The 25,462-nt window shown below is 42.8% G+C and overlaps 1 protein-coding gene and 1 long non-coding RNA gene across 2 annotated transcripts in view; one reads left to right on the forward strand and one right to left on the reverse strand.

Moving 5' to 3' along the window:
- Positions 1-5,524, forward strand: part of LOC310909031 — a 264,699-nt gene extending 259,175 nt beyond the window's left edge. Inside the window, exon 2 of the long non-coding RNA XR_014589993.1 lies at positions 5,437-5,524. This is a non-coding gene — a long non-coding RNA (uncharacterized lncRNA). The remainder of the gene's footprint in view (positions 1-5,436) is intronic.
- Positions 467-24,965, reverse strand: PROSER2 (proline and serine rich 2). Its single transcript, XM_083860595.1, has 4 exons — positions 24,852-24,965; positions 15,356-15,568; positions 5,122-5,374; positions 467-4,227 (listed from the first exon to the last, which is right to left on the reverse strand). Exons 2-4 carry the CDS (start codon positions 15,530-15,532, stop codon positions 3,248-3,250), a joined length of 1,410 nt encoding a protein of 469 aa, XP_083716721.1. The 5' UTR covers positions 15,533-15,568; positions 24,852-24,965; the 3' UTR covers positions 467-3,247.
- Positions 24,966-25,462: the final 497 nt, after the last annotated feature.

A 25,462-nucleotide genomic window follows, 5' to 3' on the forward strand; every position in this document is an offset into this window, starting at 1 on the left:
GAACTTTGACCTGTGCGACAAGGAAGATTTCCCCACTCAGCAGAACCACACTCACTTATGGTAACAGCCTTGGAAACAAAGATGTTGTTCTTCTTTCACATATAAAATATTCCTCTTGGGAAAGGTCATTTTAATAATGCAACACATTGTGAGAGAGGGGCTTTAGTCTAATCCAAAACAATGCTCAGGATGAATTTCATTTCTGCAAGGACCCTGATCACGGCTGCTGAAGCCCAGCAGTGAGACTAAACATCTCTTGTCAGACACAGCCTTTTTTTTTTTTTTTTTTTTTTCGGTCCCTCCTCCAGCACCTGCCATAACAGGGTTGGGCTCTGGCTCACACACATCCACAGTTGCAAAATGAAAGGTTATTAAATCAGTATTAGCCATTAAGAAAAAGTCACCTCCCTCCTCCAAGAAAGAGTCATGCTACTGGGTGGCAAAGAACACACAATGGTACCTCCCATCAGCCATCATTTCATTGGGTTTATTCTAGTTTAATAGATGATTTATCAGATTTGTGCAAGACAGTTACCTCTAGCACAAAGGGGAAGAAAGTAAAATCACAGCAACATATACACACAAAACAAGATACACAAAATAAAGCTAAATTTATATACAGGTTATTAGCAGCTAGACTTAACTTCATTTAGTACATGGCTTTGCTCACTACAGTTTTAGGCACAGAGAAGAATTTATCTGCTATGATGAAGGGCCACAATGAATACCTCGTTCCAAGTCCTCCCTGGGCAGAAACTGCTTTACCTAATGAAGATCAAACTCTCACTTCCCACCAGTTGAGGACACACAGCCCTGCACAAAGGATGAGAGAACATGATCCAGCTAATTCAGCATACAGCAACTTTAGATATTTAATATCTGGGGTATCTTTAAGTAGGGTGACATTACAGAGTTATTGACCTGGACTGAATTTCAATGAAATAGTGTCAGGGTTTTTTCCCCCCCAAGTTTGCTTAGCAAGGACTCTCAGCTGTAAACAACTCAAAGAAGAGCTGGCAAGAAATGATTAGATGTGGAGATTGCTTTGTACATAGTTCACATTCATAATGAAGATTTTGCTTTAACAGGATTTAGAAGCACAAAGGCCATGAAACATTTAAATTTACTTAGCAGGTTATGTTAATAAATTATGATGCATCATCCACATGTCAGCCTCCATTCCAGCCTGCACTGCAGCACGTGCTGGGTGTATTTTCTGTGCTCTCTTGTCCTTCTGATTTAGGACTACAGACTCAGAGCCCAGCAGAACAAGCCTGTGCTTTACTCGCAGCACACAAGCAGCCTTTTTTTGTTTCAGCAGCACCTCTCACGTTTGATTATGCATGCCCAAGTGCTCTGCCAGCCCAGGAATGGCCACATGTTTTAATTACTGATTGCTTATGTATAGCAAGCCTGTCACATGATCAGGAACATGATCACTTACCCAGTGCAAACACTGAAAAGAATAACTACACAACAGAACCAGCCAGATACCGTAACAACGCAATTAAAAATTTAAGCAGCGAGCAGATGATTAAAAAAACAAACAAAACAAAAAAAACCCCTTTAACTTATGAGGCAGAGGTTGAGAATGACACAAACGTTTTTCCTTCAGTACAGCTTCATTTACAAGCACAGCTCAGCAAGTTTGAAATACTTTATCACAAGAACTACAAACTTGTTTATCACAGTTATGTCAGAGCTCCTCGCCAAAGGGTGTGTCAGTTTCTGCTGTAGCCACCCCTCCTCTTCTCCAAGGTTTATTGCTCAGCTACTCTGGAGAAGGAGTGGGTTGGTCAAGGCTTTAGAAAGTGCAGAGAGTAAGTCAGTTTTTTTTCCCTTTAGAAAAAAAAATCCCAAACACTGAGAAATGAAACATGAAGGAATAACAACAAAAAAATTTGAGAGTTTGGCATTTGATTTTAAAGTGGCTATTCTTGATGTTTTCAGGTAATACAAAAAAGGGAAGGAGTTTCAATGTGGAAGGGCAGCTTTGCCATATAAAAAAACCCCCAAAAACATACTAACAAATATATTTTGGGACCATGTTTACCAGCTTGTCTATTGAACAAAGGCAAAATACCACCAACTTGGACCATTCAGGAATGATGTGCTCCTACATACAGCTCTCCTGAAACTCCACATAGCCTGCAAGACTTTTGGCTGTAACTTCTCTTACGCATTGGCAGGGCAGAATCAAATAAGGCTGTGAACAGAGGATTATCAGGGCTGTCAAACTACAGGAAGACCAAATGACAGTTTTAGAAGTAACAGAACTTATAATTTATGTAGTACAGCTACTGTTCAAAAAGTAGCAGTTCCTTGCCAGGAACCCCTAACGTAAAAGAGAAGACTTTTGACATGGGGGTCTCAATTTTGGTACAAAGTTAACTTGTTCCTATGGCTTCTCTGCTGTGAGTCCTCCTTGGGACAGAGCAGTTGGGGTCACAGATTGTCAGGAGACTCTTTGGCTGTCAGTGCGAAATCCGGTGCCCGGTGCAGATCCTGGAGCCTTTCCCTGGACACGTGGGGTGCTCAGGTGTGACAGAGGAGCAGGTGGCTGGGAAGGGAGAGGAGATCCAGGGGCAGCAGCAGAGTGAGGCAGCCACCCATTCCAGGCTTGGGCTGCTCTGTCCAGGAGGAGGCTGAAGCAGAAGCCACCCTGTGCACAGTTTTGAGTCAAGGGCAGAGTGAGGGAGCAGAAGATTCCACCTCTGGCAGGGAAAGAAGCCAAGCCAGATAACACAGACAACAAAAAACTCACAGAAGGGTGTCACAGTGTCAGAAATTTCAGCTGTGACTGGAGCTCCCATGGACAGACAGACAGACATGTGGGCAGGACAGATGGAGCTCTTTGTTTTGGCTTCAGAAAGAGCAAAAGCAGGATTTGCCATTCAGTTTGCTATGTACAACAATACTGCACTGTACACTTCATTAACGAGATGCTGCCTGCTACAGTCCAGCATTAATTAAATAAAATTCCTCTTCATCACAAAGAGCAACAGATGAGTATCTCTGTAGGAAGGAGAGCCAAACCCCACTGCTGTACATGACCCTATGTGGTGCCAGTCCTTCTGGGATAAACACAAGTGGCCATTCCACAGTGTCCAATACCTTCCTGGCCTGCCTGAAGCAGAGAACTTTCCCTTTTTTCTTCCAATCCACTCGATCCCAATCCTGTTGGGACTGTTCTAGCACAAAGCCATGCCATGACTTTCCCCCCACTGCCACAACATTCCCATCCAAGTCAGGCAGTCTCTTTCAGCAGTCCCAGTTTCCGGAGTGCCTCTCTCCTGGCTTCTTCAGTTGAGCCACGGCCAGAAAACTTCACCGTTATCCCTTGGGATCGAAATCCTGAAGGTCTAGGCAGTGAACCCGACCTCCTCCTCATGTCCAGGCTCACAGCAGGCTGTTTATAATCATTACAGCTTTTTTCTGTGCTCTGCTGTGCGCTGCTGACTTTGTTAGTGGCAAGAACCACCTCTGGTTTGATTGTTACAGTTTTGCCCATAGGAAGGAAAGGGCTGGGCTCGCTTTTTAAAATCTCGTGCATGTTTTGATATCCATTGGTAACAGCCTCTGCCTGTTTGGGCTGCACATCAAGCTGCTGAGTGCTTGGGGCATGGTCCACTTGGTCCTGAGCTGCCTTCCCCTTGACTAGGCCGAGTTTTGTCAAGGCTTCGTAGCGTGTTTGCTCAGAGGAGAGATCCCTCAAGGAAGAGCTCCTGCTCCGTGACAAGAAATCGTTTTTGTGCAGCTTCTCCTCCAGCTCAGCCGCCAGCAGAGCTCCCCCAGTGATGTTGGCCAGCACCTGGGCCCGGCGCTCCTGGACGTTAACGGCTGCTTTGGAGATGGTCTCGCTGAACTCCCTGCCACTGACATTTGTTATGTTGATGTTGCTCGGGAACCGGTGCAGTTTGGGGGCGGGGGCAGGAGGGTGCTTGGGATAATCACCGTTGGCTACCACCGGGCCTTTCTTCCTGTCGGAATTCCCTTCCTTGAGGGCGCAGGGGAAGCGCGCCCGGCTCTCCACCTGCTGCTCACAGATCTTCTGGGCCACGATGAGGGGAGTGGGGATGGAACGGAGCAGCCTGGGATGCTGCACTGGAGGAGGGGGTGGAGGGGGAAGTGTCTCAGACACGGCTGGAGGTGGTGCAGGGGGCTGTGGGGGAAGGTCTGCAGGTACAGCTGGCTGAGGGCTCTGGGCTCTCCCGGTGGCATCTGACACTGAAAGGCAAAGCAGCAGAGATGTCATTAACTCTTCACACAGAGCAGAATGGGAGCTAAAATGCTTCTTTTGGCAGCATTTCTCCCCTCTCCCTACCTTTCTAACTCAACCTCAGCCCACATAGCCAGAAGAAACTGTAACTGAGGTCCCAGCAATGGCACCTCACAGGCAATGCTGTATCTCAAACCACCACGTTTACAATGTGTCACTATCACAGCCCTCTCTGCCTTTCACTCACAGTCTGCGTGTTGCCTCATTGTGCTTCAATGGCTGCTCTTTCGTAAGAGTTTTGCAGTTCTTATTTTTTATTAAAACAGCCAGGAGAGGACACGTTACGTCCCACTGTGTGTACAAGCTGATAGACTCGTTGTCCAAACAGAGAGAACACACTCTACAGGGTGACAAAAACAACATGCCATATGCTATCTTGTCACAAACTCACTGACAGGATCCTGTGCCTTTCAGTCCCACTCAGAGTAACACTGAAAACAATCTGCTATTTTAAAACTCTTGGAGAAAATCTTAAAAAATCTTGGAGAAGAGCAGAAAATGAACAGGCTGCTGAATACAGCCTGCCTTGTGGCAATGACTGTGCACAACAGTGACAACTCAGTCTCCAGGCAGAAGACTGAGACAGCAAACCAACAACTTCATCAGATGCCTGACCCCCGTGAGGGAAAAGGAAAAATTAGGAAAAAAGTTACAGTAGCAGCACGAATTTCAAAAACCCCAAGGCAAATTAAAATCACAGTCCTTGGAGCACCTGATGAGTAACAAATTTATCTTGAGGTAGTAGGGAAGGTACAGAATTTCTCCAGCTGTTTCTATGGAGAACTGGAATAAGTCAGGGCTGGATCAAAGGGAAAACCCACATTTGGAAGAAACACAACTACCTGTTTCTGTATCTCTGCTGGAAGGGCCTTCATGGTCACTGCTCTCAGGTGTTGACTGCACCAAGTCAATGATATCTTCAGTCTCTGAATGACTGGACACATTTTCTTCTGTTGACCTTGGGGACTGACAGTGGATGCCACTGTCACGTAGGGCCATCTCCTCCAAGTCATCTTCTAAGGCATCTATGGTTTCCTCAAAGAACATGAGAACATCCTGTTCTTCATGAGTTAAGTATTTCATACTTTCATCATCCTACAGGGAAAAAAGAAAAAAAACCAAAACAAAGATTGACACCTTCCCAAAGAGACATTTAGACATTACAATGCTACAGCACCAAAAAAAAAAAAAAAAAAAAAAAAAAAAAAAAAAAAAAAAAAAAAAAAAAAAAAAAAAAATTAAAAACCAAAAGAGCAGTAATTGGTAATACATCCTTTAGTTTAGCAAAGAAGTCTTAATTTGAGCTGTACAGAACAAATTACTACAAGATCATAAAAGCCATAAGAGCTACAAAAAAAATCCAATCCACACCAACAATCCCAAATAACTCTAAACAAACAAAAAACCCAAACAAAACAAGCCCAAACAAACCAAAACACCCCTACACTCACCTGTGCCTTTGCAAGGGTTAGAATGGCTTCTTCTGATCCCAAACTGAGAGGTAAACTATGTTCTGTGACAGATTCAGGGACAAGGCTTGGGGAACAACATGGGAAGGAAAGGGCACACTCAGGATAGTCCCAGAAATGGGTTGATTCCCTTTTAGCTCAAGTCCAAAGAATGGCTTGGCTTCTAGAGGCAAAGCTGGAGCTGAGAAGTGTCTCTGCCACCACAAACTATAAATTATCCAGAGGTACATAAGAGATTATAAAGAGGTAATAGTAAGGAAGGAGATTGTTTCTAAAGATTTTACCTTTGAGTTACAGAAAGGAGAACCCAAGAATAAATATGGAGACCTGTTCCCTACAGTACAGCGCCTCAGGCTATTTTCTTCAGCAGGAAATAATCCTGTAGACCACAGAAGTGATAAATAATCGCTTGGATGATCCAGTCTTCATTTTCTCTGAGTCACTGCTCTTAATTAACTTGATTAGCACATTATCACTATACAAAGCTGGGCAGCAATGCACTACACTCTTTTCCCTCCACCCTGGGAAACACTCACTTTTCCAGAAGCTTGGAGATGACAAAGAATGATTAAGAAAGGCACTGCATTAAAATAATGGATACAGGGAAGACATCTCCCAAGAGACCTGTGTAAGTTCTGGAATGCAAGCATATATTGTTGAAAAGCAAGTGAGGTTTTCCCTTTTCTGGAATGCATTTCTCCCCTGCCAAGCACATACTGGAAACTTTGCTGTCAGTAACTCAACAAGAAGCACCAAGGACACGTCACTGCACGTGCAGACAGGGTAGAAATGCTACTTTCAGTAGAGGGCTGGGAGAATTTAGGTAAATACATAAAGGTATGCAGTACAAATATCCAAGAGGTAGCACGTTCTTGCTAGGGCAGCACAACTTGCTTCAAACTCACCATGCCTGTTCAGATCATCTTACATTAGATTAGACTAAAAAAACTTGAGTGCAGCTCTCAGCTCTACCTGTTAATTCCTTGCACAAACAAAGCTTTTATCCCCATTCTCAGCATTAAAAATAAGAACAACGCAGCTCTGTAGGAAAGTAATGCCTATAGATTAAGGAATATAATGTGCTGCATTGTACCCCAGGGGCAGTTGATCTCCAAGCACTCAGAATGTTACAGATGAGAAAATAAATGCTTTGAGGCTCTTAGCTGCCTTTGCCTGTGTGGCCAATAGAACATTAGGTGGGTGGGAAAGATGCAGAGAGGTGTGGTTATTTCTAACTTAGTCTTACTATCCACAGTGCACTGTCAGAATAAGTAACTTATTCCAGCTCACAGCAAAACTGCTACAAAAGCTGAAATTTGGATGCCATTTGCCACTGCTGGTTTAAAAGATGAACTTCAAAGGCTGATGTAGTCCACAGCTCAAAGCCACACCACACGTCAGTTTTCAAAGGCCAAGGAAAGTTTTACAGCTGCACTTGAAAAGCAAGAGACAGACAAGCCTTCCTTTCTTGTTTTTGTTTTTTTTTTTTTTTTTTTTTTTTTTTTTTTTTGGTTGGTTTTTTTGTGTGTGTGTGGTTTTTTTTCCTTAATGGATGTTGCAATCTCCTTCCTTCCCCACCCAAATACTCATAGGGCTGCTATGTCTAGTAGGCGAGAGAATGACAGGAAAGGAGCCCTTGTTAGGTAGCCCTGAGCTGGAGCTGAGCAGAACTCCAAGAACCTTTTGTTTAGGGTGAGCTCACTGCAAGAGCCAGACTTACATAGGCAAAGGAAAAGAAGAGGGGGTTGTGTGTAAGAAGGTCATAGTGGCAACAAATCCAGAGCGTGGTACAGGAATTACTGTGTGCACCTAACAAAACTGCTCCCACATGAGCTTGTTTGATCAAGCTGAGCAATGAATAAAGCAAGGAAGCAAAGACTTCCAAAAGCACTTCCTTCCACCCTTTTCTGTGCTGCAAGACTGAACATTTTTCCATGCCAGGCAAGATTTGCAGGAGAGCTTTGCCTGATTTAACCATCCCTCACGGATCTTGCTGAAATAAGCAGTGTCCCTTTAGGTAAAGGATGTAAATTGAGTAACCATCCCTTTGCAAACACAATTGTAATAAACAGCATACCAAGATGTGAAAGGCCAACTTCATCTCTGTTAGCACTTTGATTTGTTTCCTCGTGTGTTTTCCCTTCAAGATGATCAATGTCACATTTCATCAGAAAAAAAACAAAAAACAAAACCAAAACCAAGGGCTCTGGAGAACAGGCAGTGTTAGGTCAGGGCACTGCACTGAGATGCAAGGCATCCAGTCTGGATAGAAACTCCCTCAGGCAAGGCATGTTTCAGTTTGCCAGCCAAGGAAACAATCCCATTTCAGACACACAATCACAGTGGTAAAAAACCCTACTCAGGCTGGTCAAACCAAAGGAGCTCAGAGATGTAAAGCAAGCAGTGACTTGCTTTATTCCCACCTGCATTACTCGTATTATAGTAAAGCCTTCAAAAAGATGGGAGGAATTCTAGTAACATGAAGTTTTAACTAAGGCTACCAAGTCTATTTGCAATTAGTTCATTTTCCATATATTCCAAGTACTGGAAGAGTTCATATTCTTTCCAGGCTGGTTTTCCAGGCCTCCTTTTTTCTTGATGAATCTGTGTTTTTTAATAGTCAAAGAAAAGTCTTTTCAGCTGCTTGAGTTATTCACCTCATAGTTTCCATCTACTCCCTCCTCTTGATACACAAACACACCTCCCTAAACTAAATCTCACATACACCTAACACTACAAACTTTAAAACTACTGTCAAAAGACAGCCTGAATTTGAAACTTGAACTTTGTGCCTCAGCTTAAAATTACATTAAATTAGGAGGGTTAAAAGGACTGCTTGGACAGGAGAAATTTGGGATGTGAAACAGCTGAAATAGCTGAGTATGTTCAGCTGGCATTAATATTTTAGATCTCTGTGCAGCCAAAGGTTTCCTGCTTATGCCAAACAGGAAAGAGTCTGCTGTAACAGTGTTTGGTATAAAAGAGGAAAAAAAAGTAATAAGAGAAAGAAGAATAGATTCTATTTCATAGAAAAGATTTGTTGATTCCTTTCCTACCTATTCAAAACAATCACTTAATATCCAGAGGCCCACAACTTTTCATACACATGTGAAGAAATTCTGAACATCACATCCAGATCTAAAATCCTAAGACCAGCACAGCTTTGACAGAAACAGAACACCACAGGAAATCCCAAGACATCTGCAGTGCTTAAAAAAAATCTTATAAAACCTACTAAAGTAACCAAACTTCATTTAGCAAAACACCAGGAGAATGCCAGATTCAACTGATTCATCAATCACTTGACAGCACTGGAGAATTAACAGGCACAATTCCATGGGAAAGAAGTGACTGGATGCTTCTCAAAAGGACTATGAAGGGAGCAAACTAATGTGTAGTACAAAGGCCAGTGCAGCACCACTTGGGCCACAGTCTGCTAATAACAAGGCAGTTCTACTTGTTAGAGAGGGTGAAAAGGAAATCCCTGTGTGCAGGAACTGTATGAGAACACACATAAAAGCTTCAGCACAGAAGTCAAGTACCTCTGACTACATTTACAGGAAAAGGAGATGGAATGGATTGTACTGTTGTGTTACTGAAGCTGGAAGCAAGTGAATTACAGCTGAGAACATGAACTACTGCACAGGATCAGACCAAAAAGCCCATTTAGCTCAGGAGCCTTCAGCAGCTATGAACACACAGGTCTAGGGAGAGAGGCTGAGTGGGCTGTTGCTCTACATTGGATAGACTTTTTTTTTTCCTCTAAATCCTTCCCAGTTTCCAGCAATACATAGCTTAAAGACTTCCCAGATGCATCAGCATCTGTGTATTTAATAGCCCTTAATGAGCTTTCCTAGCATGAATTCATCTTATTGTTTGAGCCATGGAAATGACTGGCATTCACAGCATTCTGTGGCAGGGAGTTCCAGAGTGTAATTGTGTGCTGTGGCAAAAAGTGCTTCCTCTACAACCCACTATCTGATGGTTTTGATAATACCATTTCATTTGGTGAAGAAGACTATAATATTGAGTGCTGTTTTCTTCAGTTTACAAGCATAATTGTACCCGTGTGCTTCATAAGAGGTAGCAAAGCATATAATCAATAGGTCCTAAGTGAGGAAACAAATTATCTACAAGCACTTAAAAAAATAAACTAGATGAGCTAAAATCATAAACTGACTAAATTACTCCTAACCTACTTTTAAAGAAAGAAAGCTGAATATCTATTTAAACTCTGAAGACATCTCTTTGATAAACAAAATTAGGCTGATCAGCCTATAGAAATTAAAGGGAAAAAGAAATTGTGTTAGAACAACATTGAGAAAAATGAGAAGACATTTCAGGCAAAAGCCACTGGGGAATTGTCATAAAAAAATCAAATCATTTCACACCAAGCTCATTTCTCATGAGAGAGTTATTGACTTGACCAATAGGTAAAAGAACATACCTTGATTTGAAACCTTTATAACATGGTCCCCAAAAATAAGCCCACAGATGAAGTTACTGCAAGGCACCTGTGCAATCTCTGATTCTGTCAGTTTAAGTGCCATAAAGAGGGAAAAAAATGTGCTGTTCAGAGATGCAGATCTCATTCTGGGATATATTAACCAGGGTGATGACACGACAGCACATCCTCATTTGGAACACAGAGTTCAGATTCAGTTGCTGAACTTTGGAAAGGATGCAGTCAAGCTGGACAGGGTCCAGAACAAAGCACACAGTGCTGTGAGCCTGGCTGCACGGGAAGGCTCAGATAATGGAGCACCTTACATTTAAAACAGGGCAGAATGAATGGGTGGTGGGCAGATGCAGCCCTGTGTCCCTGTGTGTATTTAACATATAAAATGTTGCCCACTCATATAATCACAACAAATCTTCTCTACGTTCACTGAAGGTGAGACAAGCAGAAGTTAGCTTTCACATTATTCACACAAACTTTAATGCAACTGTTCCATGCAAGTGTTCCATGAAAAGTAGTGGAATATACAAAGAAAACGCTCTGGAAATCCAGGAATGTCTATCAGCATGGTTTAAAAAGCAGATCTGCCCACCTGCTGGAATAATCTCTACCAGATCCTGCCTTGAAGCACAATGATACAGTTTGTGCACAGAGCCCAAACTGCCTTCAGGATCTATATTCTCACTAGTACATTTTACAGAAAGATCATTCCTTGCTAGGAGTCAGGCTCTTATTTTTCCAAGGCACACTGTTTCCAGGTGATACTAACATCAGTTTAAAGTGGATGAAGCACTGCATAGCTCTCTCCACACCCTGTAAGGAATGGCTTCCACCTGCCCCAGGGCAGCTGCATCCATACAAAGTAAACAATCAAAAATTCTTCTCATTTTTTGTGTATTGTTATTTGGCAAAGTCCTTGGACACGATGAAAGGTCTTGTAGTACAGTAAAGCCTGTGGAGTATCAGTGTCAAGGGGGAAAAACACATAAATTTTATGAAAGGAGTCTATCTCAGGACTTCCCCTTGAATGTACCTGAAGTGCAGCTCAGCATTCACACGACTCATTCAAATTGTGAGGAAAAAAGGTGGCAGTGGGCTAACAGACACATGAGCTGTCCTTTTCCAGAACCTCTAAATCCACACTAGATTCCCAGTGGATTCTCTTGAGGGAGGCAGAGGTAGAGAGATACCAACATGGTGCACTCAGAATGCCAGGTCTGCTGCACCTGAATTACCTGTGCTGATCCAAAAAAGGATAAGGATCGTAACAACAAATTTATAGGCTACAAGAGATAACTACAAAACAACCAGGTCACCCCTGAGTCAAATGGTTGAGTGTGTGAAACAAAACACTGAGCCAGCTCAGAATACTCACAGCATAGTTCCTCTTCATGTCTATGTAACCAACGTTCAGAATGTCACCTGTACTAGACAAAGGATCCAGGAGTGACAAACCATCTCCAGTGACTGGCTGTCAAGTCTTGCTAGAGCCAGAGAGGAAGCTTGTTTGAAGAAATAACAATCAGAACAAGCAAAATCCCTTTTTTAGAGTCATGGCCTCTCCCAATTTAAGCCATCTGATTAGTGATCAAATGAAATAGTCACTTGAACAAAGTCTAGAGGTCACCACTGCCCCAAAAAGAGTGGTGGTGAACTGTGGCATTAACCAAGGATCTGTCTGATCCAAAGGCAAAAAATAAAATAAAAACCACAGTGTGATCCAGCAATAACAAGAACTCACTATCCCTCAAACCCATCACTCAGGAAACATGTTCAGATACAGAAGGTAAAGTACTGAAGTTGTAGCAACAGATCCAAGGCACTGACACAGATTATGAGTGCAGTTCCAATTAGCACAGCTGACTTCAGGTACACCCAGCACCTCTGCCATGGTTTTCACAGGCAGCACAATTGTCCTGGCACATTATTCACACATAGAAACTAAAGCAGTTACTCAAGGCTGAGAATAGATACCCAGCCCAATTATCAGAGAGAAGCAGGATTGCCTTCTGGTCTGTGCCTATTCAGTCAGTGCAACAAGACAAACTGCTTCAAAAAAACCCCAAGACCTACCTAGCCTAGCTTTATCTTTGAATTAAATGTCCTTAAATTGCTGCAACTGTATTTCATGGCAAGTTAATTCTTTTACCATATGTCAGGCAGTGTCATTCCAGACTGGGTTTTGGAAGGTAGAATTGCCAAGAACAGAGTGTTTTTGTTTGCTCTCACCCTTGGATAAGTACAACTGATTCCATGCATCAAGAAAACACACTTCTCTCAAGCAGATGTATGGATTTCTTCTTTGTTAAAAAGAACCCAAAATATATGTGCAAATTCATGTCCTCATATGTAACAACTTTCATAGCTACTAACGTACATGTGAGATGAAGATATCAAAGCATACATTCCTCTCATCTCAACTCAACCTGCTGTGACAGATTTGGCAGAATAAATCTAGACCTGAACATCTATAATTTCTATGGAAATACTTCTAAAAATCAAGGCAGCATCTTGCTTTCCTTTTAAAAAAATAAATTTGGCTTAGAGGCCTGCAGTTGTCAAAGACTAACTGAAAGCATCACTATATAGGTAAGAGAAGCTGAGAAATCTGGCAAAATCTGACTGGGAAGGATCCCACACAAAGAATTTTAAGGCCTTTTTAGCACATGGCAATTGATGTCCATCTCCCAGTCATTCCTAAACTGACAACCAGCTCCCAGCAAGTGATGCCAGCACAGACAGGATGCAGAACCAGCCAGGAGTCAGCCAAACCAGCTGTGAGCAGTCAGCAAAGGCTACAGCCAGTCCAAGTGTTTGTCCCTATTATCACATCCCTGGGTTTGTTTGAATTCCACAGATGCAATACAAAGGTTATATTTAGTGACCAATGCAGTTTGACACTGAGAAGCTTAAAAGCCTGGTTTTTTACTATCAAGTAGGAAGAAACCTGCACCAGTACAGGCCTGTCATAAGAAGCACTGTCACACTTCTTTCCTTTGCAATGCCATTAGAAGAGCCTAAAAGAAATCAAGGCCATCCCTGACCTTTCTTGCCATTTCTCTAGGTGAGCAGACCCAGGAGAGTGATAAATGAAGAGGCAGTTAGGTCTTTAGGTGCTTCTGTTTCAGGATCCAGTGAAGGTCCAGCATCCCTGAAAATACATCCCTTCCTTTCTCAGAACTGGCATAATAGAAATTCTTTGTCTACATGAAGTTATCTATCCCTTTCTTCTCATTAGGCCATCAAAGCTTCTGCATCTTCTGAATTTTTATAATAAAACTACTGAAGCAAGAAGATAATGTCTCTAGGAGCCCAATCCAGCAATTAGGCAAAATTTCCTTCATGTTCAGTTTAACACAAACCCCCTTTCAAATTCAGAAACTGAAATTATGCCTGTTTTGAGAAGAGTTTATATTGTCCATCCTGTTACTCCACACATGCAAGTTATCAGCCTTACTGGACATGCCACCCCTACTACTCTGCTGGAAGAGGAATCATGGAAGGGGATCTCTGGCATCCCAATTAAATTTGTTGGTACACAATTCAGTGTCTTCATGCACAAACTCAAACAAGACAAACTGAAGGCTCTGTGAACTGCTAATTCACAGGTCTGATGGGAATTGCCTGAGCCTGCAGCCAACTTTTACTCCATCTATAAATGACTGCATTACAGAGTAGGAAGGGATTCCAATTCTAGCTGATGCATCATCATATGGGTTATCACATGGCAGGATCGAGCTGGACCAAGGGGAATTCACGTCACACCCTGACACAGCAGACCTGGGATGAGACTGTACAAACACACTGATTTATACATAGTTTTGTTATTAAATAATGATCTTTTTCAAATGGCTAGTCTCATGCCTGCTACTGCAGCTAAGAATAAAACCCAAGAAAGCATGATTGGCTATTACTGTGTTAATCTGTAAACTAGTGGTAGAGTAATAAGCAAAATTAACTTGCAATTCTGTGTAAAATTAGGTTGTAATTCTCTAGCAAAGTACTACTTCCACCGCAATTCTGTAAAATTCAACCAGCTTTCATAAAATAAACAACCTACACTAACTTCCTGCATCCAAATTGTGTACCTAACCTCCCTCCACCCTGATCCTTCACAACTTTTTTCTAGAACAGATCAGAAACAGTTAAGGAACTAAATTTCATCATACTTGTTTTGTGTTTTAACTAGCAACACAAGCTGAAGGATAGAGTGTCATATTAACAGTAAGTATTTTCAGTAGAAACAACAAAAAAAAAGGAACAGCTTTAGAATTGCCTCCAGGTGCCAGAAAGCTCACACAGTAGCACAAAACCTTGAGTGTGTCTGAGGTATACAGATAAATACAGGTTTTCCCATTTAGTCTTCCACAGAAAACTACCACATTACAAGGAAACTATCAGGGAGGGCAGAGGGAGAGACAGAAAGCCTAATTCCATGTTTAAGGCAAGACAGAGATTTAGATTTTCACTTAGGGCAAGCACGTTTACCAGAATGCTCTTTCCTCCATTAAAAATGGATGCTTTTCAAATGGTTGGGATGATAAAAAAAATATATGGAAGGAACCATACCTGCTTTCTAGGCTTAGCCTGTCACAGTACAAAGTGTACTGTTGAGTGCACTACCTGATTCACCACCCTGCTAATTGGGAAGAATGCAGAAGTGCATCCTACTCCCTCAGTTACTCACTCACGATTTAAATGGTCACACACTCATACTCACTAAAGCAGGGCTTTGTTTGTGGTGACATATTTGTTACTCATCTAATTAAGGTGGAAGAAGCTGAGACCTTTATTCAGGAGTGTCAACAAAGAGATTAAGCAAAAAGCAGTGTGTAGAACAACCACTGTCCTTAAGTTTCTTTATGAGCTATTTATGAAAGCAAGGGCAGAGCAGCCCTTACTGCCATTCCTGGCTCTCTGGGAGGACAGGCTGGAGAGAAGAATCCTCCAAGCTCTCAGAGACAATCAGACCAGAATAACAAGCTGTTACACCAAAGCTGAGAAGTTATTTCTGGCCTTTGAGTTTAACAACTGAGACAACACCAGCAACCACTTAGGATTAGAAATGGCAAAAATGGATCTTAACAAAACAAAGATCGCATGATGTGGACAGAGCTATTAATGAAATCTGTATCACTAAACACTTACCAAGGCAAGATTCCTGCACCTAGCTTGGCTGCCGTGATTCTCCACAGTGCCAGCCCTTTCCATGCTCCCATGTGTGTGCTCTGGAGAGATTTCAGCTGCCATTTCAGGAGAGCCCACCAGGAGATTGCCAGGCATCACACCTTGACTGGCTGATCCCGACGCAGCACAAAATGCCATCAGGGTGTTACGTGGGGCTGCTCGCTTTACTCATGTCTGGAAACAGAGAAAAATGTGGGATGGGGTTAAGTCTGCTTGTTAAAACACAAGAAAAGGAATGGAAAATAAATGGCAAAAAAAAAAAAAAATCCCACACAAGTTAATAAAGAGCATATATTTATGACCTGAAGGACATCTGCTGCTTTATGGGCATCTTTAAAAAAACCTTTTGTTCAAAAAGATGGGTAAAAATCCAAATGTTGGATTTGGAAAGGTTCTGTATCCCATCCATCCATCCATTTCTTGTGCTTCCAAACCAGATGTCTGTGGACAGTTAGAAGCAAAGTCCCTGCATATATCCTTGTCCTACAAATACAGTTTGTGTTTTCCATTATGGCACATCATTAACAGTGATAAAATCCCACTGGGTGAGATACCAACTGGCCCAGCTCAAGTACCTTTATCTTTATTTAGTTTTAAACAAGAATTCTATTTATTGAATCACATAAGGGAAACGACCTCATTCATTTCCAAACACTGTTGCAGTTAACTCATGCTACTGAAGCAGCTCTGTGCCACCTGCTTCTGGTGAAAGATCCAGAAGAAGAACTTGGTGCCATTTTTGCACCAGCACATTACAAATTGCATTTTAAAGCTCCAAGAGCTTTTATTTCAGTCAGCCACGAAGAAACAGTACTTGTACATTTGGAAGACACTTACTGAAACAGACATATGCACCAGCACTCACTGGAGCAAAAGCCCAGTTTTTTAAGCTTTCCCAATGCCCAGTTCTGTAAAACCTCTGAATTGTTGTCATCTCCCAAAACACTCTGGCAGAACTTTTTTATTATTATCAAGGACATGAACACAAAAGTCATCTTAGTGCACTAACAGCATGAGCAGAGGGTAGGCAAAAAGTAAAACCTAGTTCATTCCTTGCTCTGATACCTTAAAGAACACTCTACAATGAGAAATTGCCTTGCTTGCCCACAGTCCATCTTTTCACCCACCCTGTCTGTGAGCCGTGAACAGCAGAGACACATTCCTCAAAACAGCTGGTCCTGAGGTGCCACATTACGTGCAACCAGCTGGGAAATGGACACCATTCCCCTGACACTGCACAAATTAAATGAGATGCTCCTGCTTCCCAAGTGCTTCTCCCTTTATTATGGCTCAAGAGGCGACACCACACAAGAAGCAAAGCCAAGCCCACATTTCCAATTCAATTGGATTACTTCTCCTTGCTCCCCACAGCTGTGGGCTGAGAAACCAGAGCCTTCTGGTAGGCTGATTAGTGTTTCATAGCAGTGAGATAACATCTGCCAATACTGAGCAACAATTCCATGCCGCTGATCCCTCCTCCCAGGAGAGGGCTATGACATTACCAGAGGTGCACAGCAGCACCACCGTGTCCTGTGGGAAAGCTCCCACACAAAGCAGCTGGGCTGCAGGCCAGCAAGTCTTGGAAGCACATCCACAATCCACAGCACTGGGTTGCCACAACAAAAACATCTCATAGCCCTTCTTATGAACATTAGGTCTAACTATCAAATTTAGCCTTACCTTCACACAAAAAGAATTCTTCCTTTTTTTTTTTTCCTATTAAGAACTTTAGCTGTCAATGATACAATGCACCCTCAGGATAACGGGCTTTAAGTGATGCCCAGAGAGGTAGAAACGTGCTCATGGTCCTGGTTTTCAAACTCTCAGGACAGGCAGACACAGGAGCACTGAGGCAGCTGCTGCACCTTTGGCTGCTGCAGAAAGCCAAACAGGAAAACAGCAGCCCAAGCATGAAACATAACTTCCAACAGCAGCTCCATCTACAACAAACCCCGTGGTGCTGAAAAGCCACACACAAACGCATCCAGACAAGAAAATATATCTGCAATTTTTGGAAGCCAACATTCAGTGAAAATCTTGACTCCTCTGAAATCCTACACATGAACAAACACACACAAATACATATACGATTTTTACCAGACAAGACTATCAGAGAATCTTGACACCTCTGAAATTGACAGAAAACTCCCACTGACTCCAGATTCCATCCTTTGAGTGCCAAGGTGAAGTTCAGATGGAAAAGAGACCAGCAAGAGGTGAGTACTTCTACTGACATTCAACACAAGGCAAATATTATTTCTCTTCAGCACCTTTAAGTTGCAGCATCAAATTTTTATCCAGGTGTCCCCCATATAAACGGAATATGCCATGTTACAGACATGCATGCTATAGACAACTATGAGATTTCTAGAATTACACTCAAAACTATGAACATTTTATGGACTATATTATGAAAGGTCACTGCTGCAGATTACAACACATATCATACATAAAAACTACATTTAAAGATTAACCAGGAGAAGATATTAATTGATGTTACCAAGAAACAAGTCAAGAGGCCCAGATTTTGAGGGAGAAGTATTTAAGAGCTTTGTTCTGTTTTCTCCAACAGCAATACCTCAGTTTAACCAGGACTAAGTTCATGGCAGGCTACCTGCATTCAGGACAGCAGAAACACCCAGATTCAGCAGCAATAAACATTAAAGTCACGAATTCTAAATAACAACAAATAACTCTGCTCCCAGCAAGCTCCCATTGCTCACTGTGGAGCCCCAGTTCAGATGTTTCACAAAGCTCCTGAACAATGACTAAAGGCAGCGAGTGCCAATGGTTCAGAGAGCCGCCCACACAAGAGCCAGTATCAAACATTACAGCACCCGTCCTGCTTTTGTGTTGGGAGCTGTGGCTTCTTTGGGAGTTTTACTCCTTTCAGAAAAGCTTGGGAGCCGTGCAATGGCCTGTGAGCCTGAAGAAAAGGTGTGGGGGATGATTTTTTTTCCCCTTTTACATCATTTTTAACACATCAAAGGTACATGTCAATAAAATCATAATTCATTCATGTACATTATTTCTTCTCTCCTTTGCTGTGTGTTTTTTATGCTTTGAGAAACTCCTACACCTTTGTACACTGTCTGGAGCAGCTGAAGCTGATGTGAGGCTGCCCAGCACTGCTGCAATATATACAGTATGTTTTACAGACAAATTCCTCTCCTGACCGTGGTTAACAGTGAAGTCTCTTCACCCCCTTTATGTCATCTCTGCTAAGTGAAAGACTTTATAGGTTTAAGATAGAAACAGTCAAGAATCTAACGAATTTCCAGATCCCACTGTCTGTTTCAGTAGGATTGCCAAGGTAACAAGCAGGGTTCAAAAATAAGGTAACCTTGCTCAGGGAGAGCAGGAACAGCAGGATGACAGGCAGCTGTTCCTCTTGACCTTCAGAGATGCATTAAATATGAAAGTTGCTCACAATGGGATTTGTTGTTCAGTCACTGTAGCTGGCTGGGTATTTTTTAGCTTGGCTTAAGAGATGTGTGCCTGTACCATTAGGGATTAATAATAAAAAAATATCAGACCATGACACAGGAGTGCAGAAGTGTGACAGGAACAGTACTATTTGCAGAGAGGATCCCAGATATTAAACCAGAAATGCACCTTAGGGCAGATGTGATTCTATCATCTGAGGTGATCACCTCTTGGTTACACCAGAGATAGCCTTCATGAGATATTTAGAACAATACAAGTCACATATCGTGCAAGTTTTAAAGAGAGTAGAAGGAGGAAATTGAAAGATTCTAAAGTTAGCACTGAATTTCACCTCCAAAGATTTAATTTTGCTTTGACAGGGGCAAATAATTCAAAGAAAATGTATTAAGTTGCCATCAAAGATAAGGTGCAGTCTGTCCTTTCAGAAAGGAGATGTTTATAGTTTTGCTGACTAAGGTGACTTCTTCACTGAAGCTCAATGTTAGCATTTACAAGGGACTGTTTCTATAGTAGCAGGAGATTGAAAGAATTTTTTATTAACAATCCTGTTTGAAGACTAGCTTAATAGGCAGAAAGATCAATCCCACAAAAGTGCAAGACATTTAAATGGTAAAAATCAACTGCAGCATAAGCCAGGAGCCAAAAGTCAGCAGACAGCAGCACCAGGCCATTAACTGCACAATATACTTAAGGTGAGTTGACAATTTTTAGAAAATTATCATGCATTTTTAAAAGGGCACAAGATCAGTCTGTCCCTTTCACTATATATACAATTTCTAGAACAATCCTTGCACGAAACATTTCTCAAGGTAGATTTCTAAGCCTTGTTGTACTCTGAGTATCACACAGACTTTGCCTTTGTTCTTAACCAGCTCTTTTTCGGTGATTCAACTGAAACAGAAGTGGCCAGTGAATTTCAAGGTTGGTTTAATCTGTCAGCTGTGCACAGACACAGCAATGCACACACTCAGCTCTGCACACACCGTCAGCACCTTGCACTCCATGGTGGTGGTTGAGTTTGGAGAGTTAAACATCTGGAAACACTCTGTGGTCATTAGAAGTGTTACCATGGGATGGATTTTATAAAAATGATGGTACAGGGGCAGACTGGAGACCTTGATCAGCTCTGACAGTTGGCAGCAGAGCAGTAAAACAAGGCAAAGGAGAGCAGGAATTCATTCAGATTCCTGTGTGCAGTGGTCAGGAGACCACAGCGCTTCCCAAAGCAGACCAGGTCAGGTATTTGTGTCTAATAACCTCATGAAATTTTCTTTGTTTTAAGTGCTCCTGCAACATACCTTTGAACCAGCTGTACAAGACCAGAGCTGAACAAAACCAGCTGGCCCATGACATACCTTCACTGAGCCACTGCTGTGCTGAACTCCTCAAAACTAACCCATTTCCTCCTTCTGAACAGGGCTGCCAGCAACTGAATTCTTCTTACCTCCTTCAGTCTGTGAAATACTGAGTAAATCCTCCACCTTTAGGGGTAACCCCACTCTTGTGATAGACAGTAAGACTGAAGCTTTCTGGTAGAAGAATAGACTAAGTGACAGTACTGCCTACAGAGGCCAAACCTCACAGGCAAGGTGACTAATTCCAGGAGTCCACAGGATAAACTGATGAGGTTTTGCTGAACATATAAAAACCCCACAGATTCAGACTCGGTAAATTTATAAGCTGTTCTTACAGAAAGAAACAAACCAAAACTGAAGTAACAACAAACAACAGCTGATGTTTAGGAACCAAGGTAAACCAAAACTGGCCAACATGGTTAAATTCTGACTTTTCTTCTCCACATCATAAGTGGAAGCTTGTGATAACATTGAGTGATTCATAGTCTTTATCTGCTCATGAAAAATCCTGTGTGTTCAAAACAGTCATGGCTATTTAACAACCAGTAATCTGCAAAGGTTCCTGCCCTTGTTCAGAGAGGGACTGTCACCACAGTATGGCCAAATAGAAATGCTGACCATTAATAGAAAAATAACAACAAATACACAGACACAGAATCCATGATGGAAAGGTCTGCTAAATGAGAACCAGACCAACAGCATTTTTATAGACATTTCCTTGGATATCAATATTGATTTGCAGAACAGGTGACAAGCAGGACTAAACAATGTTTAGCCAAGTGTGAACTCAGGGGGCTCTCACGGCAGCCCATGACAGATACACAACTACATCAAAGTAGTTACACAGTGACAACAACCACACAAATCTCCCAGAATTCATTGTATGTAACCCCAATAGTTTGTTTTAAACTTTCTGGTTTCTGTGGCACATTTGTGACAATTCAAACTTTCCTCCACAGGCTGGGGAGCTACAAAATCCGTTAGTTTTAGAGCTAAAAACAAAGATTCTCTCAGTCTTCTAAAACTGGAAGCTGCAGCCTCAAGAAACACACTGAATGTCATTCATGCAACTCGCACTAGAATTTGTGAGAGCTGCCAACAGTGAAATAACTAACCCTGTGTACATACATTTTTTGAAAGAACTAGATGGGAAAGGCACCAATTCAGTAAAATTTAAATCTGTCTGACTTCACTAGGACATTCTATCATATGCTTAAATGGTTCCGTGAATTGGATCTCAAATATAGAGAAAAACTTGAAAGGAAAAAAATCCCAAACCAACATTTTCATCACCTAAGTAATAATTCATTTACTATACTGAAATCATGCTTTGCTCAGAAACAATGCCTAAGGTGACACCTTTGACCACGTTAATCCAAGCCTGATGATACCAGAAAATGAGGATTTCATACAGTGCTTCATTCTTAACTGGTCTTTCTAGATTTTCAAGAACAGCCTTTTTACTGTTTTGAGACTCTATGCTTTAGAGACTTTCTTACACACAACCAAGGCAGCACAAGAGCATATCTCATCACTGCCTCAAACTCTTCTCTGCAGTGTTTGGGAAATGCTCCTTCTTTTCAGGCAGTGGAATACCAGTGCAGGATTTGATGATGCTAAGTACATTGGTCTACCCTCAAGATAGAATTTATCAGGGTAAAAAAAGCCATCTGTGACGCATGTACCCACATATCTCTTTGTCTTTTCCCTTGCAAATAAACTGTTCCCAGTTCACTACATCAGCAACAGCATCAGCTGAATCTTGTTGCCCGAAATGAAGGCCAGTGGCAAAGGCTCCTATACAACATTGTGGATTAAATCACCAAAGATCACTAAAGTGCTCACACTTCCCACTCATTTACAGTGGCAGAATCCCTTCCTGCCCCAACTAAGAAATAAAACTACAGCCAGTGACAAGTAGTTACTTTTCTGTAGATTAAGGTCTTACCCAAGGATAATGATAAGGCTTTCACTGGCACTCTCCAGTTGAGATTTCATGACCAGCAGCTGCTCAGTGGGAGAACTACATGTGATACCCAGAGCTGCCTCCTCCAGTCCTGTATGAGGCTTTAAACACATCCAGGTGATGGCTGAGCTCTCCTCTGACTTCAAATGTCCTCATGCAAAATCTCAACAAGGAAAACATCCAATTCCTTTCAAGTTACTCTTTTTAAATCTCCCCTGTTAACATCAGGGTGGTGCTATCTGTGACAGCCAACACTTCAGAACCACCAAGTGTACATAAACAATTTCAGGCACAGGCGCCTCTGTAATTAGTCAACTTCTGTCTTGTTACAGGTGCAGCATTGCTGGGGTTTAGGGTTTCATTATGTAACTGCTGCTACAGTCATAGCAATGGTGAGCCAAATCCTGCTTTACACACTATTTAGGATACCAAGACAATTTTCAGCCCCAGTACAGCTGTGTCACAGTCTCACAATTTGGATTTTAGGCTGCTCTCCCCATGTTTCTTTTTGTGACTGCTGTGCTGGTGTGGGGAAGAAAGCAGAGGACATCTGAAGCACAAAGCATGGGTGTTTACTTTAAAAATTAACTAATTTTGGGCATTTCATTCCTATGTAAGTACATAAAGGTCTGCCTGCCCGAGGTAAACAAAGCTGAAAACAGCACTGGCAAAACAGAGCAGTAGAGTCTTGGCCCTGGACTTTACTTGGTACAAGGATAACACATACACACCCAATTAAAAAGAATATATTTAAGCAGTTAGTTATACTGGAAATTAAAATCACTTGCTTTTATTTTTTAATTTAAAAAAAAAAAAAAAAAAGAGAGAGAGAGAGAGAGAAGGGAGGATTTGGTAACAGTAACAGCCTGTCTGGCTGGCTTTGAAAGCCACATTCATATGCTCATTTATTTTCATGCTCCAGTATTTCAGAAGGTCAGTCAGCCTGAGACTTGTCAACTGCTCAGGAGTTAAGTTGTTCCAGTTACTATATCCAACCAGCAATCTGTCTGCCAACATTCTTGGTTAATATTTCTCTCAGAGGCATGCAGAGGAAAAAGCAGCTATAACCAACAGGATGAGAAGAGTGTTACTACTGACAAAACAAAGATGCCATAGAGAAATCTCCCTGTTCCTTCTAATGCCAGGCATTACTTGCACTTCTAGTAATAAAACTTCAATCTACTCATTCAGTCTCTATTGTAAAACCCCTAAACAAATCACTGATAAGAAAGACACTGCTGGGAAAATCTATTCCATTTCTGAGAAATAAGTAATGCCTTCATTTCTTAGAGACCCGAGAAAGCAACTTTTTTTTTTTCCTTTTATTGTTTAAACATCAGCTCCCCCCTTATACAACAGTAATTCCTGCAGAAGAAGGAAGAAAGCCACTATCATAATTCTTTAAAGTAGTCACTGTACTAGGAAGGCCATCTACAATGCTGCATTAGTCAAGGATCTGTGTCAAAGTCTTAAAATAATACCCTTTTATTAGCATAAGCCAGAAATTGCAAAAGCTGTTAAAGCTAAGACTTAGGCTTTAGGGTTTGGAAAGAAGCCTTTCCTTCTGTGCCTTTCAAAAAAGGGAGGGGAAAGGAAAAAAACTGTTACATTTCTTATACTTCTTACAGCTTAAAATCCTTAGAAAATGTTTAGAAAGACTCAGAAGAGGCTATCTTATCTCTCTCATATTTCATCTGCACGTTTGTTACCACAGGAATCTCTTGCTACACCCATAGACAGGACCAAGCACAGAGAGCTCCACTTCCAGCACCCTCCTCTCGCTGCCGCACTGAAACAAAAACTACTCGGGAAACATGCCCTTGAGATCCCGGATTACTGAAAATCCCGGGAGTGTTTTTAAGGCTGTGCTTTCCCTTTACACGCACTAAACCTCACCCGAACCACCTCAGATTAAAGACCTTAAGAAGCACCAACCATCTCATGCTCAGCACCTCCAGATGGAAAAGGCACCTGACAGGGGGAAGGGGAAGAAAAGTATCCTGAACTAAAATCTGCCACTGTTTACACCAACAGCCTTTTCTGATAGAAATCCTGAACTGCAGACGGTCGGAAAGCAAAAGAGGAGGTACAAGGCAGCTGTTCCTTATCATCCTTAGTCAGCCAGGAACAACAGACATAAAAGTTTTACGCTATGAAAGCTTTACTTAAATGTATTATTTAAAGCTGCCGATTAACAAAAGCGAATTTTAGGTTATGCGACGGAAGAACAAGAAATCCACAGGGTAAAAAAAAATTCTGAACAGCTCAAATCAATAGCGGGAAGCCGAGCCTCACACACGGCAGGGCAGCAGTTCGCTGATAGTTTTTCTCCTTCCCGCCTGTGTACCAAAACTAACCCAAGCCCTGTGTACCAAACTAACCCAAGCCAGCCCAAAGCTGCTCTATGCTCTATGGGGCTGTCCCGGCCCCTGTCCCTTGTCCCCCAGAGCCCACAGAGCACACCCGGCGTCCCAGCCGCCGCTCCTCTCGGAACGGGCGAGAAGAACAATTAAAAATCCATTAGCGAGTTAATAAGAGCAACGCCGAGCCCTTCCCGTGGCGGGCGCGCAGCCCCGCGGCCTCGTCCCCTCACGGCAGCGGACCCCGAGAGCCGGGGGGGAGCCAGGACTCCTTCAGCTGTGTATCCACACAGGGCAAGGGGAGCTCCCCGAGGAGGAGCAGCACTCACCGGCTTTGGGGTCGGCGCCTCTCGCAGCCGAGGGCTGGAGGAGCCCGGGCGGAGGCAGGGAGCCCAGGCAGGTGGCCGGAGCGGCTCGGCCCAGCCGCCGGCCCGAACTCATGCGCACTGCGCCGGCCGCCACCCACGGCGGGCGGATAAAGCGGCCGGGCGGCGGCTCAGCCCCAGCCCCAGCCCCGGCCCCGCCTCGCCCGGGCGGCACCGCCGCCTTTGTCCCGCCGCTCAGGGCTGGGCGGGAGGCAGGGAAGGAGAGAGGGAGTTTGCCCTGCCCAAAGGGGCGGTGGGGGCTGAGCTGCCCCAGGAGAGGGAGAGGAGAGCCGCGTGTTGGAGCTGCGAAGTTCCTCAAGGGTCTGGAGAATGTCACTCGTGAGGGAAGAGGGAGATGGGCCTGGTCAGCCCCGGGAGGAGGTGACTGAGATGGGGCCTCGTCAATGTCTGTCAGTATCCAAAGGGAGGGTGTCAGAGGATGGACCAGGCTCTGCTCGGCGGTGCCGCCCAGTAGGACAAGAGGCAAAGGGCAGAAGGTGATGCCCGGGAAGTCCCATCTGAACATGAGGGAGAATTTCTGTCCCGTGCAGTGACCGAGCGCTGGAAAAGGTTCC

This window comes from Zosterops lateralis (genome assembly GCF_965231275.1).
Source record: "Zosterops lateralis genome assembly, chromosome: 4".
Lineage (NCBI taxonomy): Eukaryota > Metazoa > Chordata > Aves > Passeriformes > Zosteropidae > Zosterops > Zosterops lateralis.

Coding starts and splice junctions, on each gene's coding strand:
- PROSER2 (XM_083860595.1), bottom strand. CDS start 15,532: ATGGCATTTTGTGCTGCGTCGGGATCAGCCAGTCAAGGTGTGATGCCT. Junction 5,375..15,355: donor GGTGCAGGAATCTTGCCTTG/GTAAGTGTTTAG, acceptor TTTTCCCTGTAG/GATGATGAAAGTATGAAATA. Junction 4,228..5,121: donor CAGCAGAGATACAGAAACAG/GTAGTTGTGTTT, acceptor TTTGCCTTTCAG/TGTCAGATGCCACCGGGAGA.